The 26,019-nt window shown below is 37.5% G+C and overlaps 1 protein-coding gene across 7 annotated transcripts in view; it reads right to left on the bottom strand.

The window, feature by feature from the left end:
- Positions 1-26,019, bottom strand: part of NEIL3 (nei like DNA glycosylase 3) — a 347,249-nt gene that overhangs the window by 7,982 nt on the left and 313,248 nt on the right. For all 7 annotated transcript variants that reach the window (XM_065946470.1, XM_065946469.1, XM_065946472.1 and 4 more), the window contains 7 exons: positions 22,496-22,630; positions 21,975-22,188; positions 14,789-14,863; positions 12,875-13,041; positions 7,641-7,810; positions 5,774-6,191; positions 99-273 (listed from right to left, as the gene is read on the bottom strand). In XM_065946470.1, coding sequence (XP_065802542.1) covers positions 99-273; positions 5,774-6,191; positions 7,641-7,810; positions 12,875-13,041; positions 14,789-14,863; positions 21,975-22,188; positions 22,496-22,630 — 1,354 coding nt within the window. The remainder of the gene's footprint in view (positions 1-98; positions 274-5,773; positions 6,192-7,640; positions 7,811-12,874; positions 13,042-14,788; positions 14,864-21,974; positions 22,189-22,495; positions 22,631-26,019) is intronic.

Below are 26,019 nucleotides of genomic sequence, written 5' to 3'. Positions count from 1 at the left end.
TTAAAGATAAAGCAAGAAAAGGACAGATATTCACTACATTTTAGTGGTCCTAAGTTTTCAATGACACAATCATTAAGCTTGATGAATCATACACGTACTTCAAAAAACCCGCACTGTGTTTCTCTCGGTAGAGGACAAGCATAGAAGTGCCTGCCCTTGTTTTCTCCACCCTTCCTCACCACTCTGAGCGCGCAGGGGCGGCCGTGTTTACTGCAGCGGGGACTGCCGGCATTTAACGAAGAAGGACCATCTGTCACATTGCTTTGAGGTTCACTGTAATGACAAGTTACAAAGTAACTGCAGTGCGACTGTGCTAAAAGGGATCACTCACACCACCTCATGTCCACATCAGAATCCCGCCTGTACAGAGAAATGGTGCCAAAAGGGGGCGTGGCCAACTTCACGTAATCACACACACTCCTACGTCATTCTAATTCTTGGTTTTCCCAGGTAATTCTAATTTACTTATGAAGGTACCTGTTTATGAAAATTTAACTTAAATTAAACATGTAATTTAAATTTCTCAAGAATAAAAACAGCTGACTTGCACATCCAATCTTCTTAGTTTTCATTTGTGACATTTGGTTCTTTTCTTACCCAACATGACTGGGTGGCCACTTTTATTTCCCCTGAAATATTCTCAAGTCCAACAGCCCCCTGACCCCAAAACGAACAAGTCACAATCTTCTCTAATTATTTTCTCATGGGTAGCAGACTGTCATCAATGGCTCTGACAAGGCTAAAGAGATCACTTTTTCTACTGCCCACTCTAAAGATAATTTTCTGTGCTTTGCTTTGATCAAGGCTACATAATAGTTGCAATCATATTTCAGCAGGCTTCCACCAGAGCAGAAACATGTATTCTGTAAAGCTAGCAAGGAAGCTTTATTCTTCCCCATGATTAGATCAAGAGCGGCTGGAGGTTATCCCTGCATACAGTGTATAAAGGTCAGAAGCTGGCCTTCCACTGTATGTGGAATTTTCTCTTCAAAAATTAGCTTCATGATTTAATTTTTTACACTTTGCATATTTTTAATAATGGCTTTATAATAGTCTTTTTAATAAACCAATTGAAGAGAAAAAGGGCCCTTATTAAAACCAGAAGCCCTTCCCCTAATAGCCCAATTTTTAATTTTTAAATGATAAAGTTCTTTCTTTCTTTTGTTAATTTCTGAAGAACAAAATACCATTCTCAAGTGATTTTTTAAAAAATACTTATAAATCCTAAACTATATGCTTCACATACTTGTTCCTATAATATCTCAAGGCATCATAACTAATCAAAATGTTCAGAGTGATAAAAAAAATGTTCAGAGTGTGAGATATTTTTTCCAGTTTCAATTGAGATATAATTGACATACAAGGGATCTTTTATTTGTGGTGAAGTTGGTCTATACTTGTTTATAAAAGACATTTAACTATACTGCTTTAAATGGACTCAAACACCCTGAGGGTAGTTTCTGAAGCTGTTTGTGCAGCGGCGTCTATAAGATGAAAGCAGCTGTGGGCATTGTGAAGAAACTGTTATTATTAAATATTCCTCCAGCAGGTGTTTTGTTGGTAGCACTTTCAGTGTGGGCGATGGTGGCTTATAATTTAGAATCACAGGGAACACTAACCAGAAATAAAGAAGGTGAAGGGCAAAAGACTTCTCTTTTCCATCTCCTTTGGTTTCATCAGTGCCTCCCAAAGAGTAAATATTAAAATGTTAACTCCAAGAGAAGCTAAATATTTGGATAGTTGTAGAGAAGTTGAGTGATTTCAAAATCAAAGCAAGAGGGTAATAAACAATGCTTACAAAAAAATTAGAGGAGAAAATAAAGTTAAAAATCTTAAGAGAAGGAAATAAATGGATGCTTGCTTTAAAAAAGTACACACATGCAAACATAATTTTATTATTTGGAAGGCTGGGGTTAACAATCAAACATTTTTGAACCCACTTGCTTCAACCTAGAAATCTCCAGCTTCACAAATCCAGGGAGAGGTTTAGATTCCCTTATTAGTAAAGCTTTTTTGGAAGACAGGATCAAGATAGGAAGGAAAGACTCCAGTGTCTCCTATAAGTTCCTCATTTCTGTCTTCCATTCCCTTTCTTCCTTAGTACAAAGATAAATGAAAAAACACCATATGCTATCTTATTCCGGCCCTCCGAGTGTGGCCCATTGACCTGAAGCGTCAGGATTACTGGGCAGCTCCTAGAATCATCTGCCTCTACTCCAGATCTCTGGCAGACTCAGAACCCCAGAAACTGAATATACATACCCACAGCACGTGTCAGAGTACCGAGTTACTGCAACCAAGAACACACAGGCTCCAAAGACGCACAGCCAATCTTCATTTCATGATAACAAACACCACCCAGAATAATTAAATGTTCTGATTAATGGAGGACATTTTGGTTTAAAGACAATTAAATGTTCTGATTAACTGAGGACATTTTGGTTCCTCTTTGTTTCCATCATTACTTTAAAAACTTTCAATAATGTAGCAAAGCATTTTCTTGGGTAAAAAGCATATGGAATAGTTTAACTTATTTTGATAACTAGGACTATTATCTTAAATATTAATATTGGATTACAAATGGTCAGTGGAGGAGGGCATGGCAACCCTCTCCATTATTCTTACTTTGAGAATGCCCAAGGACAGAGGAAACTGGAGAGCTGCAGCCCATGTGGTCACAGAGAGTCGGACACAGCTCCAAGACTAAGCTCGGCATGAGCGGCCCGTGTAATGGATCGGGGTTGGTGAACTGTGTCAGAAGGGACATACTTTTAGGCTCACGGGTTTTTTGGTTTCTGTTGAAAAATACTCAAGTCTGCTGTTTTATCATGAAAAGTAGCCAGAGAGAATATGTAAACCAACCGGAAACAGGATTGTCTCCATAAAACTTTACTTATTAGAACTGGGGGTGGGCTGACTTTAGTCCTGCTCGCTATAGTTTACTGAGGTAAAAGCCATTAGAATCAAGAGTAATGCTTATAATGCACAATAGTTTCTCAATAAATACTTAATAATAAACACAGCATGTTCAGTAAGCATTGTTCAAATAATATTAAACAGAGATCAGACAAAAGCTATTTTCAAGAACGAGGACATTACCAAGCACAGGTTTTTAATTTTAAAGTAGGTATTTTTTTCAATGACTAATTTATCATGATTTAACTTCTACAGATCAGGTGATTATAATAAAAATATTATCTAATTTTTTAAAATTAATCAGTCTCACTGAATGTATATTTTATAGTTCAGTAGTATTTCAAGGATCACAACAAACAGAAGTTAAATGACTCATCCTGGATGGTTCCAGCTGGCTCTGCCATTCTTGGGGACTGAAAACCCCGAAAGGTGACCCAGAAGCATGTACAAGGTGTCAGTGCTTCACTGGTGATTAGAGGTAAAATTTGGCAACCCTGACGGCAGCAGACTGATTTTATTTCATTTCTCTCATCTACATGAGCCTTTGTATCAGTTCAGGGAAAATTTCAACCTAAAACACATGTATGATTTCTTTGAAGTGGTATCACTGTGTTTTGCTCTGTATTTACAATAATTGGATCAAAGACTTAAGACTGTCTAACAGTCATTCTTAACTGCTTAAAAATTGGTTCAACTATCTAATTTATAATCCAGTAGCTGGAATCAATTCAAGTCTGTCTAAAGACCAATCTGAAAATATGCCCTGTCAACATAGCATGTATCATGTGGTGATGAGATCAGTAATTAAGAGAACAAAAAGCAAATTAATTACCATATAATAATTAAAGAAAAAATGAACTGGCTATCACTTCTCTGAGTGGACCACCTGCTTTAATCCTATTATGCTGTGAGCTTCTGCTCAGCATCTTGTCCACAAGATGAACACTGTAGCTGTCAGACAAGGAGAAAAATGAAATAAATGACAGTAATTTGCAATTTATTCCTTGTAAAGTAGATGGGTGCAGAAGGGCTGCTGGGTGAATGTATTTCATCACTTGACATTTATTCTGCTAGTTGATCTTGATTGATTTTAGAGTTGCATTCCTGGGGTTCTTATATTCAACACATTCGCATGCAGCAGTGTTTCTAAGTAATGCTGTGTGCTGTGATTAATCATATGACCCTATTACTAATGGCTTATGAAGAAATCATTTAAATTTAAGGTTACATTAATGTTTTTTTAAATCCCTAATTCATTAGTTAAATTGTCTGAGATTTTCTACAAAGCACTAAGGAAATAAAAATATGCCAAGATACTTCATCTGAGTACAAAAAAAGCCACAATATTTTTAAACAATCACATCTGCTTCTTTCCACTTATGGGACACAACAGAAAAGGCTGTTCAAAAACGATTTTCTTTCAGGAAAGCCTCCCAACTCGGACCCTCTCAACTAGCTCCTTCATGAACTTTCATCATGAAACATTAATTAGTGTTAAGTGAAGAGATGGTGTACTGATCCAGTAGTAAAAGTTTCCCATTCATAGCTTAACTCAAATGTCTCTATTTTATAAGTATTACAGACAAAAGTCAAACAAGTTATAATAAGTGATTAGGAAGAACACAACAAAGAATTAGCCAAGAATAAATTATCAAGATGAACTGATGGTAAATTTAGAACCAGTATGGGGAACTTGAGATTAGAGTATCTATTGGCCCAAAATCATCTCAGAATTCTGTTATGAAATAAGTTACAAGGATTCCCAGAGGGTTGCTCTAGGTGTGTGCACTGGTGGTCCTTCGCCTCATTACCCAGAGGAAGAATCTTTCCATCAGCAAAGACACAGCTAATCAGAGGAGAGGGTGGAAACCAGAATCCCTCCTGAGATTATTTCAGAGCCCATCCACAGCAGCTCTTCCCCTGCTCATCTCCCATTGGTAAGAAGACCCGCCTTCACTTCATTTAACATATTCTTCCTTTCACATAAAGATGCTGGATACACAATGTCTGCTTTCTGAAGGAAAAGAAAATTGTGGAGAGAAGTCTCTCCTTGATAGAGATATGACAGTCAAGAGCCCCAGACAATATATTAAATAAGGCTGGAGAAGAACAGTAGGAGGCGCTGCCAATAATCATTAAGGAACAAGGATGACACTGTTTACTAAAGTCTCTATTTCTGGTGACAGCAGTTGGTGTCTTCTCCTGTATGCATAGCTAGTAGTCTCTTAAAAACATATGTGGTGTGGTAGTATTCATTAATTGGAATTACAACCTTTTAATTTCATGTCCAAAAGTAGTACATATGCTCTTCAAGGCTTTTTGGTTGAAACAATGACCGCCACTCTCCTTGGCTGTTTAAAATACAGCCACTTTCTTTAGCAGAAATGTCACTAAAAATGTCTCAGATCCCTCTCCTTCAGAACAGAGGACATTTACTAAATGAACAGTTTCCCTTTTAGAGGAACTATCTTTCATTGGAAGAAAAGTTAAAAAAAAAAATAAAACACTGCTAACAGTGGAGACTGATAACCAGTATGACTGGGGGGGATTTAATTATTAGTATTTATACTTTCCAATATTTCCAAACATTCTGTATTAAGCATGTATATAGTTAAGTCAGAAAAACCAAAACCAAACTTTCTACAGATGGAGGAAATTCTGTTTTTCATTCCCTTCCCTTCTGTAGTATTATAAGCTAGAGGAAGAAAGGGATGCAAATTATTGAATATTGTAAAAGTCTTTCTGGGTTTGATTTACATTTCCAAGATCAATTAGGGTTCCTTAGCAATGGATGATTCTTCTTCATCCTTAAAACTTAATGCAAATACCTTAAAGACCAAGGTGAGAGGTATCATACCTGTTAGAAAATCCAGGGTTGCAACTTTCAAGATTCGGTGATGAGTAGTGGGTTGTTTTTAATTTTTTATGTGCTGGACTAAATAATTTATACTGAGAGCAGACTACAGGTGATATATTTACTTTGTTAGATGGTTGACTTCCACAGTTTGTTCTCTCCTTGGAGGTGTTCAGTGTATCACTACCACACATGTTAGGAGGAGGGCTTGGAAACTCCCCATCTGGTATATGATTTTGGCTTTCTTCTCTTTCCAGAGCTCTGGATTTATTGCTGAAATCCGTCAAAACAAGAGTTGTAGTTCCAAATGCAGTTTTCCTGTTGATCTTCACTTTTGCCTTTGGTTTTCCAAAGCTATTACAAGGGTATTTCACTAAGTTGTTAAAGACAAAAGGATTTCCTTCATTCCTGAGTACTGAATCTGGAAGAAGAGACAGTAGTTCTATAGAATTCCTTTAAATACACTGACTATTTGAAACATCTTTTCATCTGATTAAAACATTCAGTTCATTTATTACAGTGACTTAATGTATAGAACTAATAATACAAAGTTAGCTTGAGCAATCCAGAACTAGCCACCTTATGATTAAGAAATAAAGTATTACATGAGGTGCAAAATTTCAACAACTTCCAGGAACTCAGAGGTGGGTTTAATGAAGATTTATATTTATTATGCTTTATATTGTGTTTTAGCATTTAAAGGTTATTGAGCTATTGATTTTGCAACTATCAGACCAAATATTAATGCAGTATAATTAAGAGGGGTCATCCCACAAAGCTTTAGATCAGCAGTTAGAGTCTATATCTAGATCATCAGGAATGTGTCTGTGAATGATGAGACCAAGTGAAAGGCTTATTACAAAAAAGTAAAGATGAATTACAAAGATTTACATTTATTAAATATGTTTCAAGAAAGCATCTTAGAATTTTAGAATCTGTAATTTATTCTAAATTGCTCTTGAGATATATGCCTTTCATATTCAGAAAAAATAACAAGAAAATAATTAAGATGTGTAAAGGCATTTCAGAATGTCAAAATAAATGTGGAAATCTAAGACTGTGATTTTCTAAGGGCTCTCTGTTGAATGATACTGAAGAAGGGAAGGCCAGAAATAGGAGATACAGTTCCTTCTGCTCCCAGTGAAGCTGTGGAAGGGAAATGCCTGCCTCTCTGGCCCAGAGAACAAAACACAATATGACAGCTCACACAATGTGGGGTCCAGAAGTCAAGAATGAACTTTCTCCTCTCTAATTGAAGAAAGAAAGGACATTTTGAGAACACAATAGAAGCCGCATCAATGAGATGGTTCTTAATCACAGGTTTCCTCTGAGGTTTTACATTCTCTGAACGCATGAAATTGTGAGCTATCAAGAGTTATTTTAAAGGATTTGAATGAAATCAGTACAATTGTCTGGATAAAGATTTTAATAACAAGGGGTAGGAGGGATAAAGAAAGAGGAAAAAATTCAGCATTTTTCTATTCCACCTGCAAAGATATTCTTACAGAAATCCTCCCTTTCAATTTATGAAACACTTGGACTGAATAACAAACTCAAAAGTTGCTGAAATCTGCATAAAACAAAGCTTTATTGAATAATTCATTAGAAACAGTAGAAAACAGATGTGATCATCTCAGTTTTTTAAGATACAAAGGCACATACCATGTCTTCCCTCTCTGTTTAAAAAAAAAGTGCTCAACAGAATATTAGGATGGTTTAAATGCAAAGGCTGGCAATTCTTTTAAACCTTTCAGAAAGAAGGCATTTTAGTTAGTTGTGAAATATCAAAATGGAACAAGATATATACTTGCCTTTGTGTAATTTATCCTCTTTGAAATAGCAGGAACTCAGAATCAAAATTTAGTCTTACCTGCAGGCCTGGAAGTCAGGCAAGCATCACATGTCTTAGAAGACGGCTTGTTTATTAGAGTACAGACCTCGCATGTCCACTGCTCTTCAGATTTCTGGGCCACACAGTCCATAAGATGACCCTCTCTGCTACAAGGCCAACTGACTGCAGTGTTTCTAACTGGCAGCATGCTAGAAGAGAATTTTTTCTAAAGTCAATCATTAACACTTTTATTATGGTCTTGTTCTTATACATTCTGAGTACCCCAGAAACAATTACAGAATCACAAATACCCAAATGCTACATGTTTATTATTGCTTAGAAGTTCTATGTCTCAGAATGTTTTCACTTGGGTTCTGAAGATTGCTGTTAAAGACAGAACTAACAAAACAAAAGACTTACAATCAAAGAACTGTGTATGTGTGCTTTTAAACCAACTAAAAGCAGTTGACCTAACCACTAGGGAGCATTTCTGAACTAATTTTTAAAGTAAGTGGGACTTTTCCTGAAGCAAAACTATCTTTAGTCAAACAAATTAGGGAGGAAAAAAGTTATGTAGAAATCAGAGCAGTGACCATTAAGATGAGAAAAGCTTCACAGAAACTTTGTGTGCCTCTGGAATTTCTCAACAGTGTCTACTCAGCACTGTGGCAATTAGTTGATCTACAATCTATTATGATGAGAAAGATATCTATACTTAACCTTATGTCCCTTCAGGTAAAACTCTCTCATGTTGATATCTAACTAATAGATTAGTAAGCAAACAGTAAAACCAACCCTGATTTTTGGCCACAGACGTAAACTGTGATTCTCTACCCTAAATTCCTAGTTGACTCTGTAATGTTCAAGAAAGTGCCTTTCTAAGCTCTGATATAGTCCTGCTCTGGGTCTGCAGAGCACATCACATGGCTTAGCAACCAAGGCAGGGTCATGGGTTCCTTTCATGATTCCAAACATTAATATTGAAAAAAACTCTTCTGATAAAGGCTTTGTACCTTACATTTCAGAACATGACTTCTTTGACTTTCAAAGGTAGCCTTGTCTTCTGTAATATTTTGCTCCCTACATATAATTATAACAGGTTTTAAATTCAGACTTGTCTGGTAAAATCATAAATAGCATAAGAAAATCTGAAAGTAAGACACATCTCATTATGGTTCTTTTATCTTTACTTACCTTGACTTTTAATGCTATTCAATATTTCTTACCCCTGTAAATCAACTATACTTTAATAAATTTTAAAAAATATCTTAGTCCTATGCAATATCAGACCTTCTAAAGAATTTACCTGACCTAATTCCTGCCCTCTACTGACTTACTATGAGAGACAGCAGCATTATGTATTTATTCATAATTAAGTAAAGCACAATTTAAATAGCCTTCAGGTTTTTAATGTGCTCCAACTTTTCACCCTTTTCATTTTCTATCCTACAAATTTACTGTAAGTGGATATTTATTGTTACATACAGAAGCTTTGGAAGCATTTTCTCTTAACTGCTCCATGTCTTAATAATCTAGTAATAAATTCTTTTCAGTTTCCAGTTAGACAGTTAACCAGAATTTCAATCCTAACATGTCTGTAGTAGGCTGAATAATGACCTCTAAAAGATTATCAGAGTGATCTCTTAATCCAAACAGAAATATCCTTAAGAGAGAGTGAGGCAGAGGGAGATTTGATACATGCAGAAGGGAAAGGCAGAGACTGGGATCATGTAGCCACAAGCGAAGGACACCAGAATCACCAGAAGCTGGAAAAGGCAAGGAGTGGATTCGCTAGAGCCGCTGGGTTAGGGGTGCACAGCCCTGCCCACACTGTGACTCTGGGCCAGTGAGAATAATGAACTGCTGGCACTCAGAACTATGAGAGAATAAACTGCTGCTGCTTTGAGCCATCTGGTTGCTGGTAAGCTGTTACAGCAGCCACAGGAAACCTGTGCAGATAAAAGCCAGGACCCTTGCCCCCAGTCTGCACTCCTGCCGGTCTGGCATATCTCGGTAAATGGCATCACCATGCACTCAGCTGATGAGGCCAGAAACCTGGGAGCCGTCTATAACCCTTTTCCCTGACACCCGGTCTGTCAACACATCCTGCAGGCCCTGCTGCACAGGCAAATCTGCCAGACACTCAGGAAGCTTCCTCGGCTTGCTGTGTGGTCCTCTGTGGAGGGGGGTGGGGAGCGTGCAGGATGGAGGCAGTCATTCCAGCTGCACGAGGTGGAGGGCACTGTCCGTGGCGTCAGGCCTGGGGTTCTCTGGGCAAGACCCACGTGCTGCCAGCACCACCTTGCACCTGCTCAGTGCCCAGGGACCACGTGCCCTGGGGATGTCAGGGAGCAGGTGGACTGTCTCACATGTCCAATTCAAGAGATGCCGCTCCGTTCCTTGCCTAGGGGACATCATGACCGGCGCCCCAAGTCCATTCAAACACGCACCATCCACCAGTGACCCAGGGCTGGTGGTCCTCAGAGAAAGGACTGAGCAGAAGCACATGTGGGAACTTATCAGTCACAGAGTCACTATTCTATTCCTCTGTGCTACCCCAGCACCTGACGTACTGTAGACCCTCATAAAGTCAACAGCAAAAAAAAAATGAAAAAGTGACCAAAAAATTATAAAGACTCCAGTAAAGTCAAAGAATAATGCAGTTTCCCTTCATGAAAACAATACTCACACACATAGATTTTGCTAGTTAAAATGTAGAGAAGAGTCAATAATACACAGTACAAGTATGCAAAGTATGGTGTGACCAATAGACTGGAAAATCTGGGTAGGACTTCAGGAAGGACTGAAGTAAATTTTTAGTGACTGAAGGAACATAAGAATTTAGGTCATTATGATTGGAATTTTTAATATTTCATTTGAATTTGAAATGACTTTAAAACGAAAAAAGTTTAATCAATATAAAAAGTGCTCCAACGCTCATCCAGACAATGACTAGAATATACTTGTAGAAATCTCTAAGAGTGGGGCAAATATTACTGGTTTTCAAATGCTTTATTATGTACACATTTATTCTGCAATAAGTCTTCAGCTGGGTGCCAACATATAAAACAGACCCAGGTTAGGAGGGAGGGGTTGAGGGGCCCAGGACGCGCCCAGTGCAGCACGCCTCTACAGCTCATAGGTGACTCCCAAGGCTCTTTCAGGGAACCCTTGAGGCTTTGAATCCTAGTTTCAAAAGACCTTTGCTTATTTGACAAACTGGAAGAATGTGAATTTTTAAAAACTTCAAAACCTATCAATTCATAGAAAACAAATATATACAGAATATTAATCACTTATTCAGTAGACGAATATATATTGAATGTCTTCTGCCAGAAACTGTTACATATTTTTGATCGAATAAAAGTAATACTAAAAATAAGGAACCCCTAAATTTGTGTTATATAACATTACCTAACCATATTTCAGATCTCTGATAGTAAAATGCAGTGAGGAAGCTGAAAAAAGGGGGATATGGCGTGGTTTAGAGAAAAGTAATTGTTAACAAAAGATGACAAAGAAAATGAAACATAGGAACAAGGAAGAAAAAACAAAAGACAGCTGCAGACATACTGATGGAGACATAAGGGAATCTGGACCACATCACCTCCGTCCCGGGGCCCTGAGCTCCCCAGACAAGACGGTGCCTCCGCCCTCCCAGGCCTCCTCACAGATGTGTACTTCCCTGCTTGCCCTCCTGTCTCCAACCACCGAATCCTGTTCCCTCTCTGCCTCTTTCCCTCCTACTGTGTAGTTAGGTATACTCTCCAAAGCTCAAACCTTGCTTCTTTTCTCTATACTTTTCCAGTGACTCAATCCTGTGTTAATACTTTCATCAACAACACAGGTGTAACCATCAAGCCTTCATCACCCACCATACATGGATCTGGTGCACATATCCAAAACTTGATTTAAATCATCTCTTCCATTCCACCCATCTTTCCCAGTCCTGTAAAGTGAAAATTTCTGTTTTGGGGCTTGGAACTTTTTGCATTACCCTACATATCAAATCTGTCATAATTCTTGCCGGCTTTAGGTGACTATTTTTTCCTCCATTTCCAGTGTCTTGACCTCAGGCCTAGTAACCATTTCTTGTCCATTATACTACACAAGCTTCATGTGTGTTTCTTCATTTTCTATCCTAACATTGCTATAATCAATTAAAAAGTCTTTATCTACTGATTTAGCTTAGACATGAACTATTCCTAGTACTACTGATTCTGACCAGTTAACCCCACTCTAACTGTAAAACTAGCTTTTCCTATTTAACAGCTTGTAGTCTTCACGTGGCTTGGCCAGTGTTACCATCAATGATTTGAGGTTTGTGGCAATACTTTTCCAATTAAATAATGTCTGCTTGCTCATTTACTTAGCCAAAATTATAGCTCTAAAAGAAACATCAAATTACACTTTTTGTATGAGATTTTTCCAAGCTTTTGTGTGCCTATAAAGAGCTAATGCCCCTGCACTCTTGTAGCTCTTAATGTGCTTCATGTCTGCACTGATTATTCTGACTTAAAATCACAAATCCTGCAGCTCCTTTATATGGTTAATATTTCACCCAGCCTTCCCCAAAGAGACCTAAGGCGTCTTACCAGGGTAAAGTGTACACTGAGGAAGGAGAAACCAGCAAACGTTCTGCGGACTACAGGACACTAGTTCTGAACTGACACTTATTCAGGGGGCCTGAAGTACCACTGTGCTCCACGGGTCAGAGCAGGGGCTCGTGCAGGTCAGGAAATCAACACGGTTTTAGCTCACTTCTCGCAGTGGAGCCAGTGGGTCCTTGAACCCACTCAGTGGTGAGATCCCTGCTCTGGAACGCAGAATGGGAACAGACTTACTCAGCCACTGGCTGAATCACCACGTCGTGTTTACTAAGTAGTTGGTTGCTTCACCAGGAAGACAGCAATTCCATGAAGAGAGTTTGCTAATGTTTTCTATTAAGAGCTTTGGAAAGTAGTTGCATTTTTCTATTATTGACAAAACTACACTTCCTGGTAATCATTTTATAAATGAGACAAAAGCCAAAGCCTGGATATTAACATTAAACTTAGAGATTTTCTGCAGAATCAGAAGAGGCTCATAAATCATCTCCAGATCATTCTAGTTTTTGGATGATATTATTTACTATTTTCTTCTAAGCCTTCAAACACTTGTGAGTTATGTTCTATTCTTAATAGCCTGATAGCTCTTCAGCTATGTTCTCTTATTAACAGCCCTTTTGTTAAGAGAATTGGGGCAAACAATACACTTTAAATTAGATTTCTCACCATATGTCAACATGCTGAGGATTTTCCTTCTGACAGTGAGGACAGAAATATGTCATTCTGTTATTCTCCCCTAAGCGACACACAGTTATTTTGCAGCAACACTGACCACAGTTTGGACGCTTGTAAACCTTATAGTATTTAGAGAGAGCAGATCCCACTTTGCAGCACTAAAAGCAAACAAACAAACATTACGTTATATACAAAACAGTGTTGACATATTCTTGAAAGACATTTCTAAAAATGATTTGTTAAAAATGTACATACGCTTATACATATGTCCTCATGATCTTTCTTTCATCTGAGAAAAAGGTATTAACAAGATTCAGCAACATTTGTCTAATAAGATTTGTGTGAAGTAATTAAGCCATTATTTTATAACTTATTAGTATTTAAAATTGCTCTTTGCATGGCTTTTTACCTTCTTATCTAAACAGGATACAAAAGTGCTATAATTTAAAATGCCTTTCATGCTTTTAAGGTTTTTATAATTAAACATAATTATGTGGTTATAAGAAAAAGACTAGATTAGCTTTAAATCTGATTATTTTTAGAATATTGAAGCTGCTCACTTTGTTTCAATAGCCAAAAAATTTATTTCTACAGGGTAAAGCTTAATAAGATCATCTTCTTTGCTGACCTGAAAAGGGACAGTTGTTTTTAATCTTACAATGCACTGAAAAAGAAGAAAAATTCAAATGCCATCCTAGCAGCAAACATGTTCCATTTGGCACAAGTTCTATTTCAAAAGACATTGATTATTCTCTGTCACAGTCTTATTCTACTCACACACACATAAAACTCCTCTAAAGACAATGTTTGGGATTTATATTAGCAGTGTGAAAATTTAAAAGTTCAGAAATACAGCAAATAATAGTACAAGCTGAAAATTAAAAAAACAATCCATAATAATTTAAGCCAAGTATTGAAATACACATCTTAATCTGGGCAGAAAATGGGTAGTTATCTGGAATCATCTTTCCCTAAAAGCACAAGTGGACATATTTAATATTACAACAGCCACAGATACTTAGGACAGGTATGTAAATCTAAAGACTCATTAACACTTTAGACCAAGTAATGAAGAATCCTACAATACCTGACTTTCTAACAATAGCAAGAATAAACATTTTGAACATATAAAATGGAATGTAGAGAAAAAAGACATATTTATGATAATTTGTTTAAAGATAAAATATGTTTCTCCTTAGTTGCTCAGTCATGTCTGACTCTTTGCAACCCCATGGACTGTAGCCCGCTAGGCTCCTCTGTTCATGGGACTTCCCAGTCATTGGGATTGCCACTGCAAAGGGTTGCCATTTCCTTCTCCAGGGGACTTTCCTGACCCAGGGATTGAATCCATGTCTTCTGCAATTGTCAGGCAAATTCTTGATGGGTGAGCTACCAGGGAAGCCCATGCCTATATACACCACTCTCAAAATTTACAGTTTAGTTAGGATCTATTCTCAAAACAGCCTCTGTGTTAAGACAAATATTATCCTATTTTATAGATAAACTAAACCTAAATTAAGTGACCTAAATAATATTAACCACACAAATGGTAAGTGGCAAAATGTGATTGAACCAAAGACTATATTTATCCCAAAGTATTGACTCTCTCTGTAGGCTACCTATCTTTTACTTTTATATGCCCAAAATTAGAACATGAGTCTAAGTAACATGCCAACATACCTGTCTCCCAAATTAGTATAAATATAATTTAACACAATTATAGTTAGTTTGGACTGAACTTTGACCTAAAATTTTAAGATGTTAATTATGCCCACAACATATCACTTCTCCCCACTGCACCTCTACGCTCTTACCCTTAGATGGCTACATACAGCCTTAACATTTTTGGTGCAATTAAACGAAAATAAGCAACATTTTGCATAGTTGAAAAACGTTTGCTCTTACCCTGTAAAAAAGAATGCTGAAATCACATATCATTTTCACAAGGTGATGGATCTGTTCATCTGTTAACTGACAAACCTTAAGATAAAAAAACTACTCAGGACAGTTTCATAATTTGTTCATTACTGTAGACAGTAATACCACTTGCCAGTTCTAACAGTACTATAAAAAGATTTGAAATATATGCATCTCTTCTAAAACTCATATATCAATTTAGTGTTCTTAATAGCATTGACCATTTCAAGCGAAGATAAATAAACACCATTCTTGAACTTATTTACAAAACAGAAATGAACTCACAGACATAGAAAACAAACCAAAGGGGTATAGCAGCAGGGGTGAAAGTGAAAGTGTTAGTCACTCAGTTGTGTCCAACTCTCTGTGATCCCATGGACTGTATCCCACCAGGCTCCTTTGTCCGTGGGATTTCCCAAGCAGAATACTGGAGTGGGTTGCCATTACTTTCTCCAGGGGATCTTTCTGACCCAGGGATCAAATTAGGGTCTCTTGCACTGTAGGCACAAAGGAAGTCGCCAGTAGTGGGGTGGGGGGAGATAAATTAGGAGTTTAGGATTAACAGATATACACTACTATATGTATAAGAGACAATAAGGTTCTACTGTATAGCACACAGAACTATATTCAGTATCCTGTAATAATCTATAATGGAAAAGATGTTAAAAAAGAATATGTACATATATGTGTGTATAACTGAACATGGTCAAGCAGGAGATGGTAAGAATAAACATCGACATCCTAGGAATCAGCAAACTAAAATAGACAGGAATGGGTGAATTTAATTCAGATGACCATTATATCTACTACTCTGGGCAAGAATGCCATAGAAGAAATGGAGTAACCATCATAATCAACAAAAGAGTCTGAAATACAGTACTTAGGTGCAACCTCAAAAAAATCAGAATGACCTCAGTTCATTTCCAAGGCAAACCATTCAACATCACAGTAATCCAGGTCTATGCCTCAACCACAGACACCAAAGAAGCTGAAGTTGATCACTGTTATGAAGATATAGAAGACCTCCTAGAACTAAAACCTAAGAAAGATGTTTTATTCATCATCAGGGATTGGAATCCAAAAGTAGGAAGTCAAGATATACCTAGAGTAACAGGCAAATTTGGCCTTGGAAAACAAAATGGAACAGGGCAAAGGCTAACTGAATTCCGCCAAGAGAATGCACTAGTAATAGCAGATACCTTTTTTAACAACACAAGAGACAAATTTACACATGGACATCACCAAATGGTCAATACCGAAATCAGACTGATTACATTCTTTGCAGTCGAAGATGCAAAAACTGTATACAGTCAGCAAAAACACGACCTGGAGTCGACTGTGGCTCAGATAATCAGCTTCTCATAGCAAAATTCAGGCTTAAACTAAAGAAACCCATGAAAAACAGTAGGTCAGCCAGGTATGACTTAAATCAAATCCCATATGCATTCACGATAGAGGTAGCAAATAGATTTAAGGGGTTAGATCTTGAAGAACTATGGACACAGTTCTGTAACATTGTACAGGAAATGGCAAACAAAACCATCCCAAAGAAAAAGAAAAGCAAGAAGGAGACTACAAATAGCAGAAGAACGAAGAGACGTGAAAAGCAAGGGAGAGAGGGACAGGTACATCCAATTAATGCAGAGTTTCAAAGAATAGCTAGAAGAGACAAGAAGGGCTTCTTCAAGGCAAAAGAAAACAACAAAAGGGGAAAGACTAGCGATCTCTTTAGGAAAACTGGAAACATCAAAGGAACATTCCACCCAAAGATGGGCACAATAAAGGAAAAAATGGTAAAGACCTAGTAGATGCTGAAGAGATCAAGAAGAGATGGAAAGACTACATGGAAAAACTGTATAAAAAAGATCTTAATGAACCAGATTACTGTGATGATGTGGTTAGTCACCCAAAGTCAGATGTTCTAGAGTGCGAAATCAAGTGGGCCTTAAGAAGCACTGATGCAATAAAGCTACTAAATGCAGTGAAATTCCAGCAGAACTATTCAAATCCCTAGAGGAGGATGCTATCAAGGTTTTGCATTCATTATGTCAGCAAATCTGGAAGACCCAGCAATGGCCACAGGACTGGAAAAGATCAATCCCCATACCAATTCCTAAGAAGGGTAGTAACAAAGAATATGCCAGCCATCGGACAGTTGCACTCATCTCCCATGATAGTAAGGTCATGCTTAAAATCTTGTATGCTGGGCTTCAGCATTATTCGAACCAAGAGCTTCCAGATGTCCAAGCTGGGTTTAGAAAAGGAAGAGGTTAATCCTTTGTCTGTTTCCTCATTTGCTATTATTTTCTCCCAATCTGAGGGCTGTCTTTTCACCTTACTTATAGTTTCCTTTGTTGTGCAAAAGCTTTTAATTTTCATTAGGTCCCATTTGTTTATTTTTGCTTTTACTTCCAATATTCTGGGAGGTGGGTCATAGAAGATCTTGCTGTGATTTATGTCGGAGAGTGTTTTGCCTATGTTCTCCTCTAGGAGTTTTATAGATTCTGGTCTTACATTTAGATCTTTAATCCATTTTGAGTTTATTTTTGTGTATGGTGTTAGAAAGTGTTCTAGTTTCATTCTTTTACAAGTGGTTGACCAGTTTTCCCAGCACCACTTGTTAAAGAGATTGTCTATTTTCCATTGTATATCCTTGCCTCCTTTGTCAAAGATAAGGTGTCCATAGGTTCGTGGATTTATCTCTGGGCTTTCTATTCTGTTCCATTGATCTATATTTCTGTCTTTGTGCCAGTACCATACTGTCTTGATACAAGCAACTCCTGAAGCTCAATTCCAGAAAAATAAATGACCCAATCAAAAAATGGGCCAAAGAACTAAACAGACATTTCTCCAAAGAAGACATACAGATGGCTAACAAACACATGAAAAGATGCTCAACATCACTCATTATCAGAGAAATGCAAACCAAAACCACAATGAGGTACCATTACACGCCAGTCAGGATGGCTGCTATCCAAATGTCTACAAGCAATAAATGCTGGAGAGGGTGTGGAGAAAAGGGAACCCTCTTACACTGTTGGTGGGAATGCAAACTAATACAGCCACTATGGAAAACAGTGTGGAGATTTCTTAAAAAACTGGAAATAGAACTACCATATGACCCAGCAATACCACTTCTGGGCATACACACTGAGGAAACCAGATCTGAAAGAGACACGTGGACCCCAATGTTCATCGCAGCACTGTTTATAACAGCCAGGACATGGAAGCAACCTAGATGCCCATCAGCAGATGAATGGATAAGGAAGCTGTGGTACATATACACCATGGAATATAACTCAGCCGTTAAAGAGAATTCATTTGAATCAGTTCTAATGAGATGGATGAAACTGGAGCCCATTATACAGAGTGAAGTAAGCCAGAAAGATAAAGAACATTACAGTATACTAACACATATATACGGAATTTAGAAAGATGGTAACGATGGCCCTATATGCAGGGCAGAAGAAGAGAAGCAGAAGTACAGAACAGACTTTTGAACTCTGTGGGAGAAGGTGAGGGTGGGATGTTTCGAAAGAACAGCATGTATATTATCTGTGGTGAAACAGACCACCAGCCCTGGTGGGATGCATGAGTCAAGTGCGTGGGCCTGGTGGGCTGGGAAGACCCAGAGGAATCGGGTGGAGAGGGAGGTGGGATGGGGGACCGGGATGGGGAATACGTGTAACTCTATGGCTGATTCATATCAATGTATGACAAAACCCACTGAAAAATTAAAAAAATTAAAAAAAAAGTAAAGTAATTAAGGCTCTGGGAAAAAAAAAAAAGAATAAAGGCTCACAACAGCAAATTAAAAAAAAAAAGAAAGAAAAGGAAGAGGAACTAGAGACCAAATTGCCAACATATGCTGGATTATAGAGAAAGCAAGGGAATATCAGAAAAAATCTATCTAAAACAAAAAAAAAAAAGAAAGAAAGAAAAACATCTATCTTTGTATCATTGACTATGCTAAAGCCTTTGACTGTTTGGATCATGACAAACCATGGAAAGCTCTTAAACGGATGGTGATAGCAAGACCATTTTACTTGCTTCCTGAGAAACCTGTATGCAGGTCAAGAAGCAACGGTTAGAACCTGTATGGAACAACTGATTGGTTCAAGATTGAGAAAGGGCTACGACATGGCTGTCTGCTGTCATCTGCTTGTTTAATCTGTATGCTGAGCACATCAAGAGACATGCCAGGCTGGATGAGTTACAAGCTGGAATCAAGATAGGCAGGAGAAACATCAACAACCTCACATGTGCAGATGACACCACTCTAATGGTAGAAAGCAAAGAGGAACTAAAGAGCCTCTAGATGAGGGTGAAGGAGGAGAGAGAAAGAGCTGGCTTAAGACGAAATACTAAAAAAAACTAAGATCATGGCATCCAGCCCCATTACTGCATGCAAATAGAAAGGGAAAAGGTGGAAGTAGTGACAAATTTCCCTTTCTTAGGCTCCAAAATCACTGTGGACGGTGAGTGCAGCCATGAAATCAGAAGATGACTGCTTCTTGGCAGGAAAGTGATGATAAAACTAGACAGTATATTGAAAAGCAGAGCCATTATTCTGCCGACAAAGGTCCATATAGTCAAGGCCATGGTCTTCCCAGTGGTCACGTACTGTTGTGAAATCTGGACCATAAAGAAAGCAGAATGCCAAAGAATTGATGCCTTTGAACTGTGGTGTTGGAGAAGACTCCTGAAAGTCCCTTGGACAGCAAGGAAATCACACCAGTCAATACTAAAGGAAATCAACCCTGGATATTCACTGGAAGGACTAATGCTGAAGATGAAGCTTCAGTATTTTGGTTATCTGATGTGAACTGATGACTCATTGGAAAAATCCCTGATGCTGGGAAAGACTGAGGGTAGAAGGAGAAGAGGGTGTCAGAGGATGAAATGGCTGAATGGCATCACTGATGCAATGGATATGAACTTGGGCAAACTCCAGGAGGTGGTAAGGGACAGGGAGATCTGGTATGCTGCAGTCCACAGGGTCGTAAACAGTCGGACACGACTGGGCGACTGAATAACAACATAACGGAATCACTTTGCTGTACACATGAGACTAACATAACATTATAAATTAACTATACCTCAACTTTAGAAAAAGTGAAAATTATAAGAAAAAGAAAAATACCATTCTTATTTATAAACTTTAATCCTAAATTCAAGTATTTATTGAATATCTTCTCTGTACTGGACATCTTCAAAGCCCCAATATTGCCTGTCACAGCCACCTTGAAAAGTTTTTTTGTGGGAGATAAAGAGGAAAAGAAAAAAAAAAAGATCACAGAGAAAGAGGGGAGGGAAAAACAGGCACAAGAGTAGATGACACCAAGGTCACTGTCAAGTTTTAAAAAGATATGAATTTATAGACATGCATTAATACTAAAGTACTGGTTAATACATGGAAGAACTCAGAAACAGACTTTACTGAAGATTTTTTTTTTGTGCACAGCCTAGTATAAATCTCCGAGTTCCCCTTTTAGAACTAGTTATCATTTGGCACATGTAGTTTCAACAGCAATTCCAGAACAAATTCTTCCTGATGATTCACTTTTATGTAATGAATACATTTTTATGCAATGGAAATAAATTTATCAGTGCCTAAAATCTAAAACTGTTTAATCAACAAAATCCTTCTAAAAGTAAATATCATCTATTTTTTCATTTATTTAAAGTTTAAAATATATGTATTATACTTCTCAAACTCACTTATTTTTTACCACATCTTATGTACTATGTTCAGTTATATCTTAAAACGCTAAACTATACTTTTTCAATCATTGTACATATGCTTTTAGGGGGCTAATAGCTTACCATTAATTTTTAACCTGCAGGCATTATGGGCAAATGATCTCCTACTAGATGAATGGCTGGCTGGATACAGGGATAAAAAGTAAATTGCCAGTTTATCAAAGGTAATAACAATGCTCTGGGTAACAACACTCAGTTCTTTTTTCAAAAATATTTTCCATAGACGTTGAGGTGATTTTAAAAAGCTCATAAATTCATTCCTGTTATAATTCTGTTTTGTTATTCTGTATTACAGAAATTTGACTAGCTTGTTCCAAGGGTCAAAAAACAAACTGAATCTATAACAATTATTAACTAGTTTCTTTGAAAACTTATTTCCTACTGATTTGGATTGCATAAAACCTAACTGGGAAGAAATCACATAAATAAATAGTTATCTTTGGAAATATGTAAAAGATGGTTTAGTTAATAGACAATACTTGGGTCTGGATAAAAGCCCTAATGTAACTTTCTTCCCTGGAAACTAAAATGTATGTATCCTTCCACCTGGATTTGAGTTCTAACCTCTCTGACCTTCTTACAACTTGGCCCTATTAATCATCAATTTCTTTTTTTTTTAACCTCTCCCTCTCTGCCAGTTTCCACCTCCCACCCCCCAACATATAAATAAGTTCACATCACTTCAGTTGAAGAACAAGGAAAAATCACCTAAAGATCCAGTTCTTATGCCAACATCTCCCTCTGGCAGTCGAATATTTTCCTTTTGCTCCAATCTAAGCTACCTTAACAATTACTCTAAAATTTGCTTCCATTTCCTCACCAATCACTTATTCTTAGTCTTTGCTTTCTGACTTCCAGTCTTACCATTCCACCAAAACAGCATTTTCTAATGTCACAAATAGCTATCCTGAGTGAGTGCAGAGTATGAATTTAATATGCCAGAAATTAAGAGAAATTGGTGAGCTCAGTTCCTTCATACACTCACCAGGTATTTCTTTAATGCCTTCCATGTGCCAAACACTGTATCTAGATGCTCAGATATATCATTGAACCAAACAGACACTTTCCTCCTAAGAGACTGTATTCTAGCAGAGAAGAGATCTTACATACTATATATGTAACAAGTAAACATCAGGCTGTATTTGAAAGTGATCAGTGGTATGGAGAAACAAAAAAGCAGAGCAAGTTACAGAAGACTGGGGGGATGGAGTGGGCATGCCCAGCTCTAAAGAGTGGCCAGGGATGGCCTCACAGAGAAGCTGACACGGGCAAAGGCCCCCTGAAGTCTGCTGGGGAGACTGTGCTACTGCCATTCTCTCCAAACATGTCAGGCCAAATTTAAGTGTTCCTCGTTGAGCGCTTCACAATATTTAAAAATACAGAAGTCATTTAAAAAATATTTAAAACCTACTTTGACAGAGGGATGGAGACCACTGTCAAAGAGAGCTTCATTTTTGATGATGTTTCCCACCCCAGGCAACACTTTCTGATCCATTAACACGTCACATAGCATCCGTCCTTTCTGCTTTTTCACTTCACTTTCTGCTCTGGAGAAACTAAATCTAGGTGAACATACATCTAATTCTTCCATCACTCTTATTCTCTGTTGGCTTTCTGTTGAGTTTCTAAAGAAAGGAATAGACAACACATTAATCATGTGCCTGGTTACAATCCACAGAGTGTCATTTTAAATGAGCTTTGATATAAACCCTTTATGTTAACCAGCATATAAAAGTTATATAGCCAAACAATGAAGATCCTATCGAACTATGTTATTTGAAGACTCTTTTAAATAATTTTTTTTATCAATTATAAACCACTTTTTAAAAATCTGTGTTTATTTTTTCATTTCCACATGTGACATCCCACATCCAGCTGCAGAGCCAACTTTGCAGTTTTGCAGCAGAAGCATTTTCTAACTTAATTTGTTACCTGATTTCTACTGATGAGTCAAAGAAACAAATCAGATCTTTGGTGAGCTGTAGTTCAAAAACAGGAGAAACTCCATTCTTATTTTTAGACTCAAGTGGATTAATCACAAGTGAGCCTTTCATTCCAAAATGAATCCTGGAATAAAATCAAACCCATCTTTGAGCAGCAGAAAATATATTATACATTAAATTTTTGTTTCTTCATTTATTGGAATATAAGCAAACAAATACCAGTCACAATAAACACTCAAGGGCACAAAATAATAGTTAATATCACTTTTTTTTTTTTTTTTTTTTTTGGTTAATGGCTTTGTATCCTTATAAAACAAGATATGGCAATCATTTTTCCAACCCACAAATAAAATAAGTTCCTAGAGAAATAATAAGGCCCTGACAATAATCCCAACAAAACATCCCCCTGTTCTCCTTTCTTGTCAGATGAAGCATCTTTTATTCACACAACAGTCTACTGTCTTCTCAGCCTTTTCTCAGATTCAAAGGCTTGGGGTGAGATAAGGCTAAATTTAAATTGCCTATAGTGGGTGTTTTTATGAATTCTACAAAGCCAGGAACACTCACATTTCTTAGTTCTAGCCACAGTGGATTGGAAATGTACCCATTGCAAAATGAGATCTATAGCTTAAGACACTTTTCTTTTTTACCCCATCCCCTGCTTTGGGATAACACAATGAAACAATTTTTTACAAAATCTTTCAGATCAAAAGAAAAGAGAACAAGTCAAAATACCATTGTCTTCAATTCTTTTAGTTTCCTTTTACCTTCATATGTATTGGGAAGAGGGGATTTATAAATATTTACAGTTAACTTGAAAGCCACAGTGCAGTGATGAAAAATTCATAGCCTTTCAGTTTTTATAGGATTGATTAGCATGTCCAGTTAAAAAATAAAGGAAAAAAGTGGTTCTATGAGACTTCTGATGATGAAGATCAGAAATGATTCTCAAGATGAAATATTGTGTTCTGCCTTTCAAATCCTTCTCCTTATAGCTTTGTTGAGTTAATAAATATGGTTTTTTTTGGCAGCAAATGTTACTGCTTTATGCTTCTAATTCCAAAGCACCATGTTACAGTATTGTACAAGGTTAACCAGTCTAACTTTAAAAATGTGGATTTTAAACTCTGTGTGCCCTACTATCAATCATATATGCATTTTACATGCCCCATAGTTCTTGACAGGAAAAATGTGTGCCTGTAAGTACTCTATAATTTAGCTTATGGAGGTTCAACCCCAGTGAAAGGTGTACAACTGTCATGCCCAGAAGCCATCATACCTAAAATCTTTTCAGCTGCATAGCTCATAAAGTGGATTCTAAATCATTTTCTATAATGAAACTGCATCCACATATAAAATCTCAAAGGTTAAGACCCAATTCAAAGGCAGGAGTAGTCCCAGTAAGAACCCCGGATCAAATACACATACCTATACCTTTTTTTGGTCTTATGAATCTATTTAGGGAGAAATGTGCACAAAAATAACTTCTTATAATTAACAAATTTCAGTTAACTTTTATGAAATAGCAAAATGTTGTGATAACCACGCTGCAACAAAACAACAAATTTTGTGTTTATTGTTACATACCCTTTGTCTAAAACTAAGAAAAACATAACAGTATCATGAAAATTTTCAAGGCACAGTAAATATCTGTATTGTTACTACAATTGTCATACTGATGTCTTATAAACTGGGACATACACCCTTATTGTATTTGCATTCAAGAGTCAGATTTGTTTTCAAGATTCCTAATTGTTATCAACCCAGTTTAGGAAAATGTTATTAGATCCTTATTTCTTGACAACTCAAGTTCCCTCCACCACAGTCCAACTGGTTTCTTGAGCTCATTCACTGTGCATCACATAACTGCCTGCCCACGGTGGGCTCCAGGCCCCACCAGGGGCAGTCTCTGTCCCTTCCTCTGATCCCAGTTTAGACACAGCTGATTCAGGAACGGACACCTGAGTCAAGCTGGATTCATCCGAGTTCTCCTGACAAACTAATTTGGGACAGAGAGAGATCAGTTTCTTGTTAGGACTGGGAGATCTGGGAGCTGGGAGCGGTCTATGATATTACCGACAGGGCACCAGGCACCAGAAAAGCCAAAGGAGGCCTGTCTGCAGAGACACAGACTGTAGAGGATTTCAGAGGAACAGAATCACAGAATGCAGAGTCCTCATAGCATTTAGTCTTTGCTTCCAGTTCTACCTGAAGGCTGACTCCATTATCTTCAGGTATTAAAAGACACTCATATTCTTATAACAAATAATTATTAAAATTGTTTAAGTTGAGCTTCCGAAACGTACAACCAAAATTTTAATATGACAATTGTGTCCAAACTAAAAGTTGAAGTGATGGTAAGAATATTATATATTTTCTCCATTTACACATATAAACATTATGATAACTAAAATAGAAAATAAGTTACTACTTCAAAACCTTATTTTTCATGAATTAAGAACTTGCAGATGTACAAGCTGGATTTAGAAAAGGCAGAAGAGTTAGAGATCAAATTGCCAACATTCATTGGATCACAGAAAAAGAAAGATGATTTCAGAAAAACATATACTTCTGCTTCACTGACTAGGCTAAAACCTCTGACTGTGTGGATCACAACAAACTATGGAGAACTCTTAAAGAGATAATAATACCAGACCACCTGATCTGTCTCCTAAGAAACCTGTATGCAGGTCAAGATGCAACAGTTAGAACCAGACATGGATCAATGGACTGGTTCAAAATGGGGAAAGGGGTACATCAAGGCTGTATATTGTCATCCTGCTTATTTAACTTACATTCAGAATACATCATGTGAAATGCCGGGCTATGACTCACAAGATGGAATTAAGATTGCTGGGAGAAATATCAACAACTTCAGATATGCAGATGATACCACCCTAATGGCAGGAAGTGAAGAGGGACTAAGAGGCTCTTGCTGAAGGTTAAAGAGGAGAGTGAAAAGGCTGACTTAAAACTCAACAATCAAAAAGCTAAGATCATGGAATCTGGTTCTATCATATCATGGCAAATACAAGGGGGAATAATGAAGACAGTGGAAAATTTTATTTTTTGGGGCTCTTAAATCACTGTAGACAGTGATTGCACCATGAAATCAAAAGATGCTTGCTCCTTGGAAGAAAAGCTAAGACAAACCTATGCGGCATAATAAAAAGCAGAGACATCACTTTGCCAACAAAGCCCCATATATTCAGAGCTATGGTTTTTCCAGCAATTATGTACGAACGTGAGAGTTGGGCCATAAAGAGGCTGAGCACCAAAGAATTAATGCTCTCGAATTGCAGTGCTGGAGGAGACTCTTGAGAGTCCCTTGGATTGCAAGGCGATCAAACCAGTCAATCCTAAAAGAAATCAACCCTGAATATTCACTGGAAGGACTGATGCTGAAGGTGAAGCTCCAATACTTGGGCTACCTGTTGTGAAGAGCTGACTCACTGGAAAAGACCTTGATGCTGGGGAATACTGAGGGCAGGAGGAGAAGCGGATAATAGAGGA

This window comes from Muntiacus reevesi, chromosome 10, assembly GCF_963930625.1.
Source record: "Muntiacus reevesi chromosome 10, mMunRee1.1, whole genome shotgun sequence".
NCBI classification, from domain to species: Eukaryota; Metazoa; Chordata; class Mammalia; order Artiodactyla; family Cervidae; genus Muntiacus; species Muntiacus reevesi.
The sequence above is the reverse complement of the archived record's forward strand: the minus strand, read 5'-3'. Positions and strand labels throughout refer to the sequence as shown.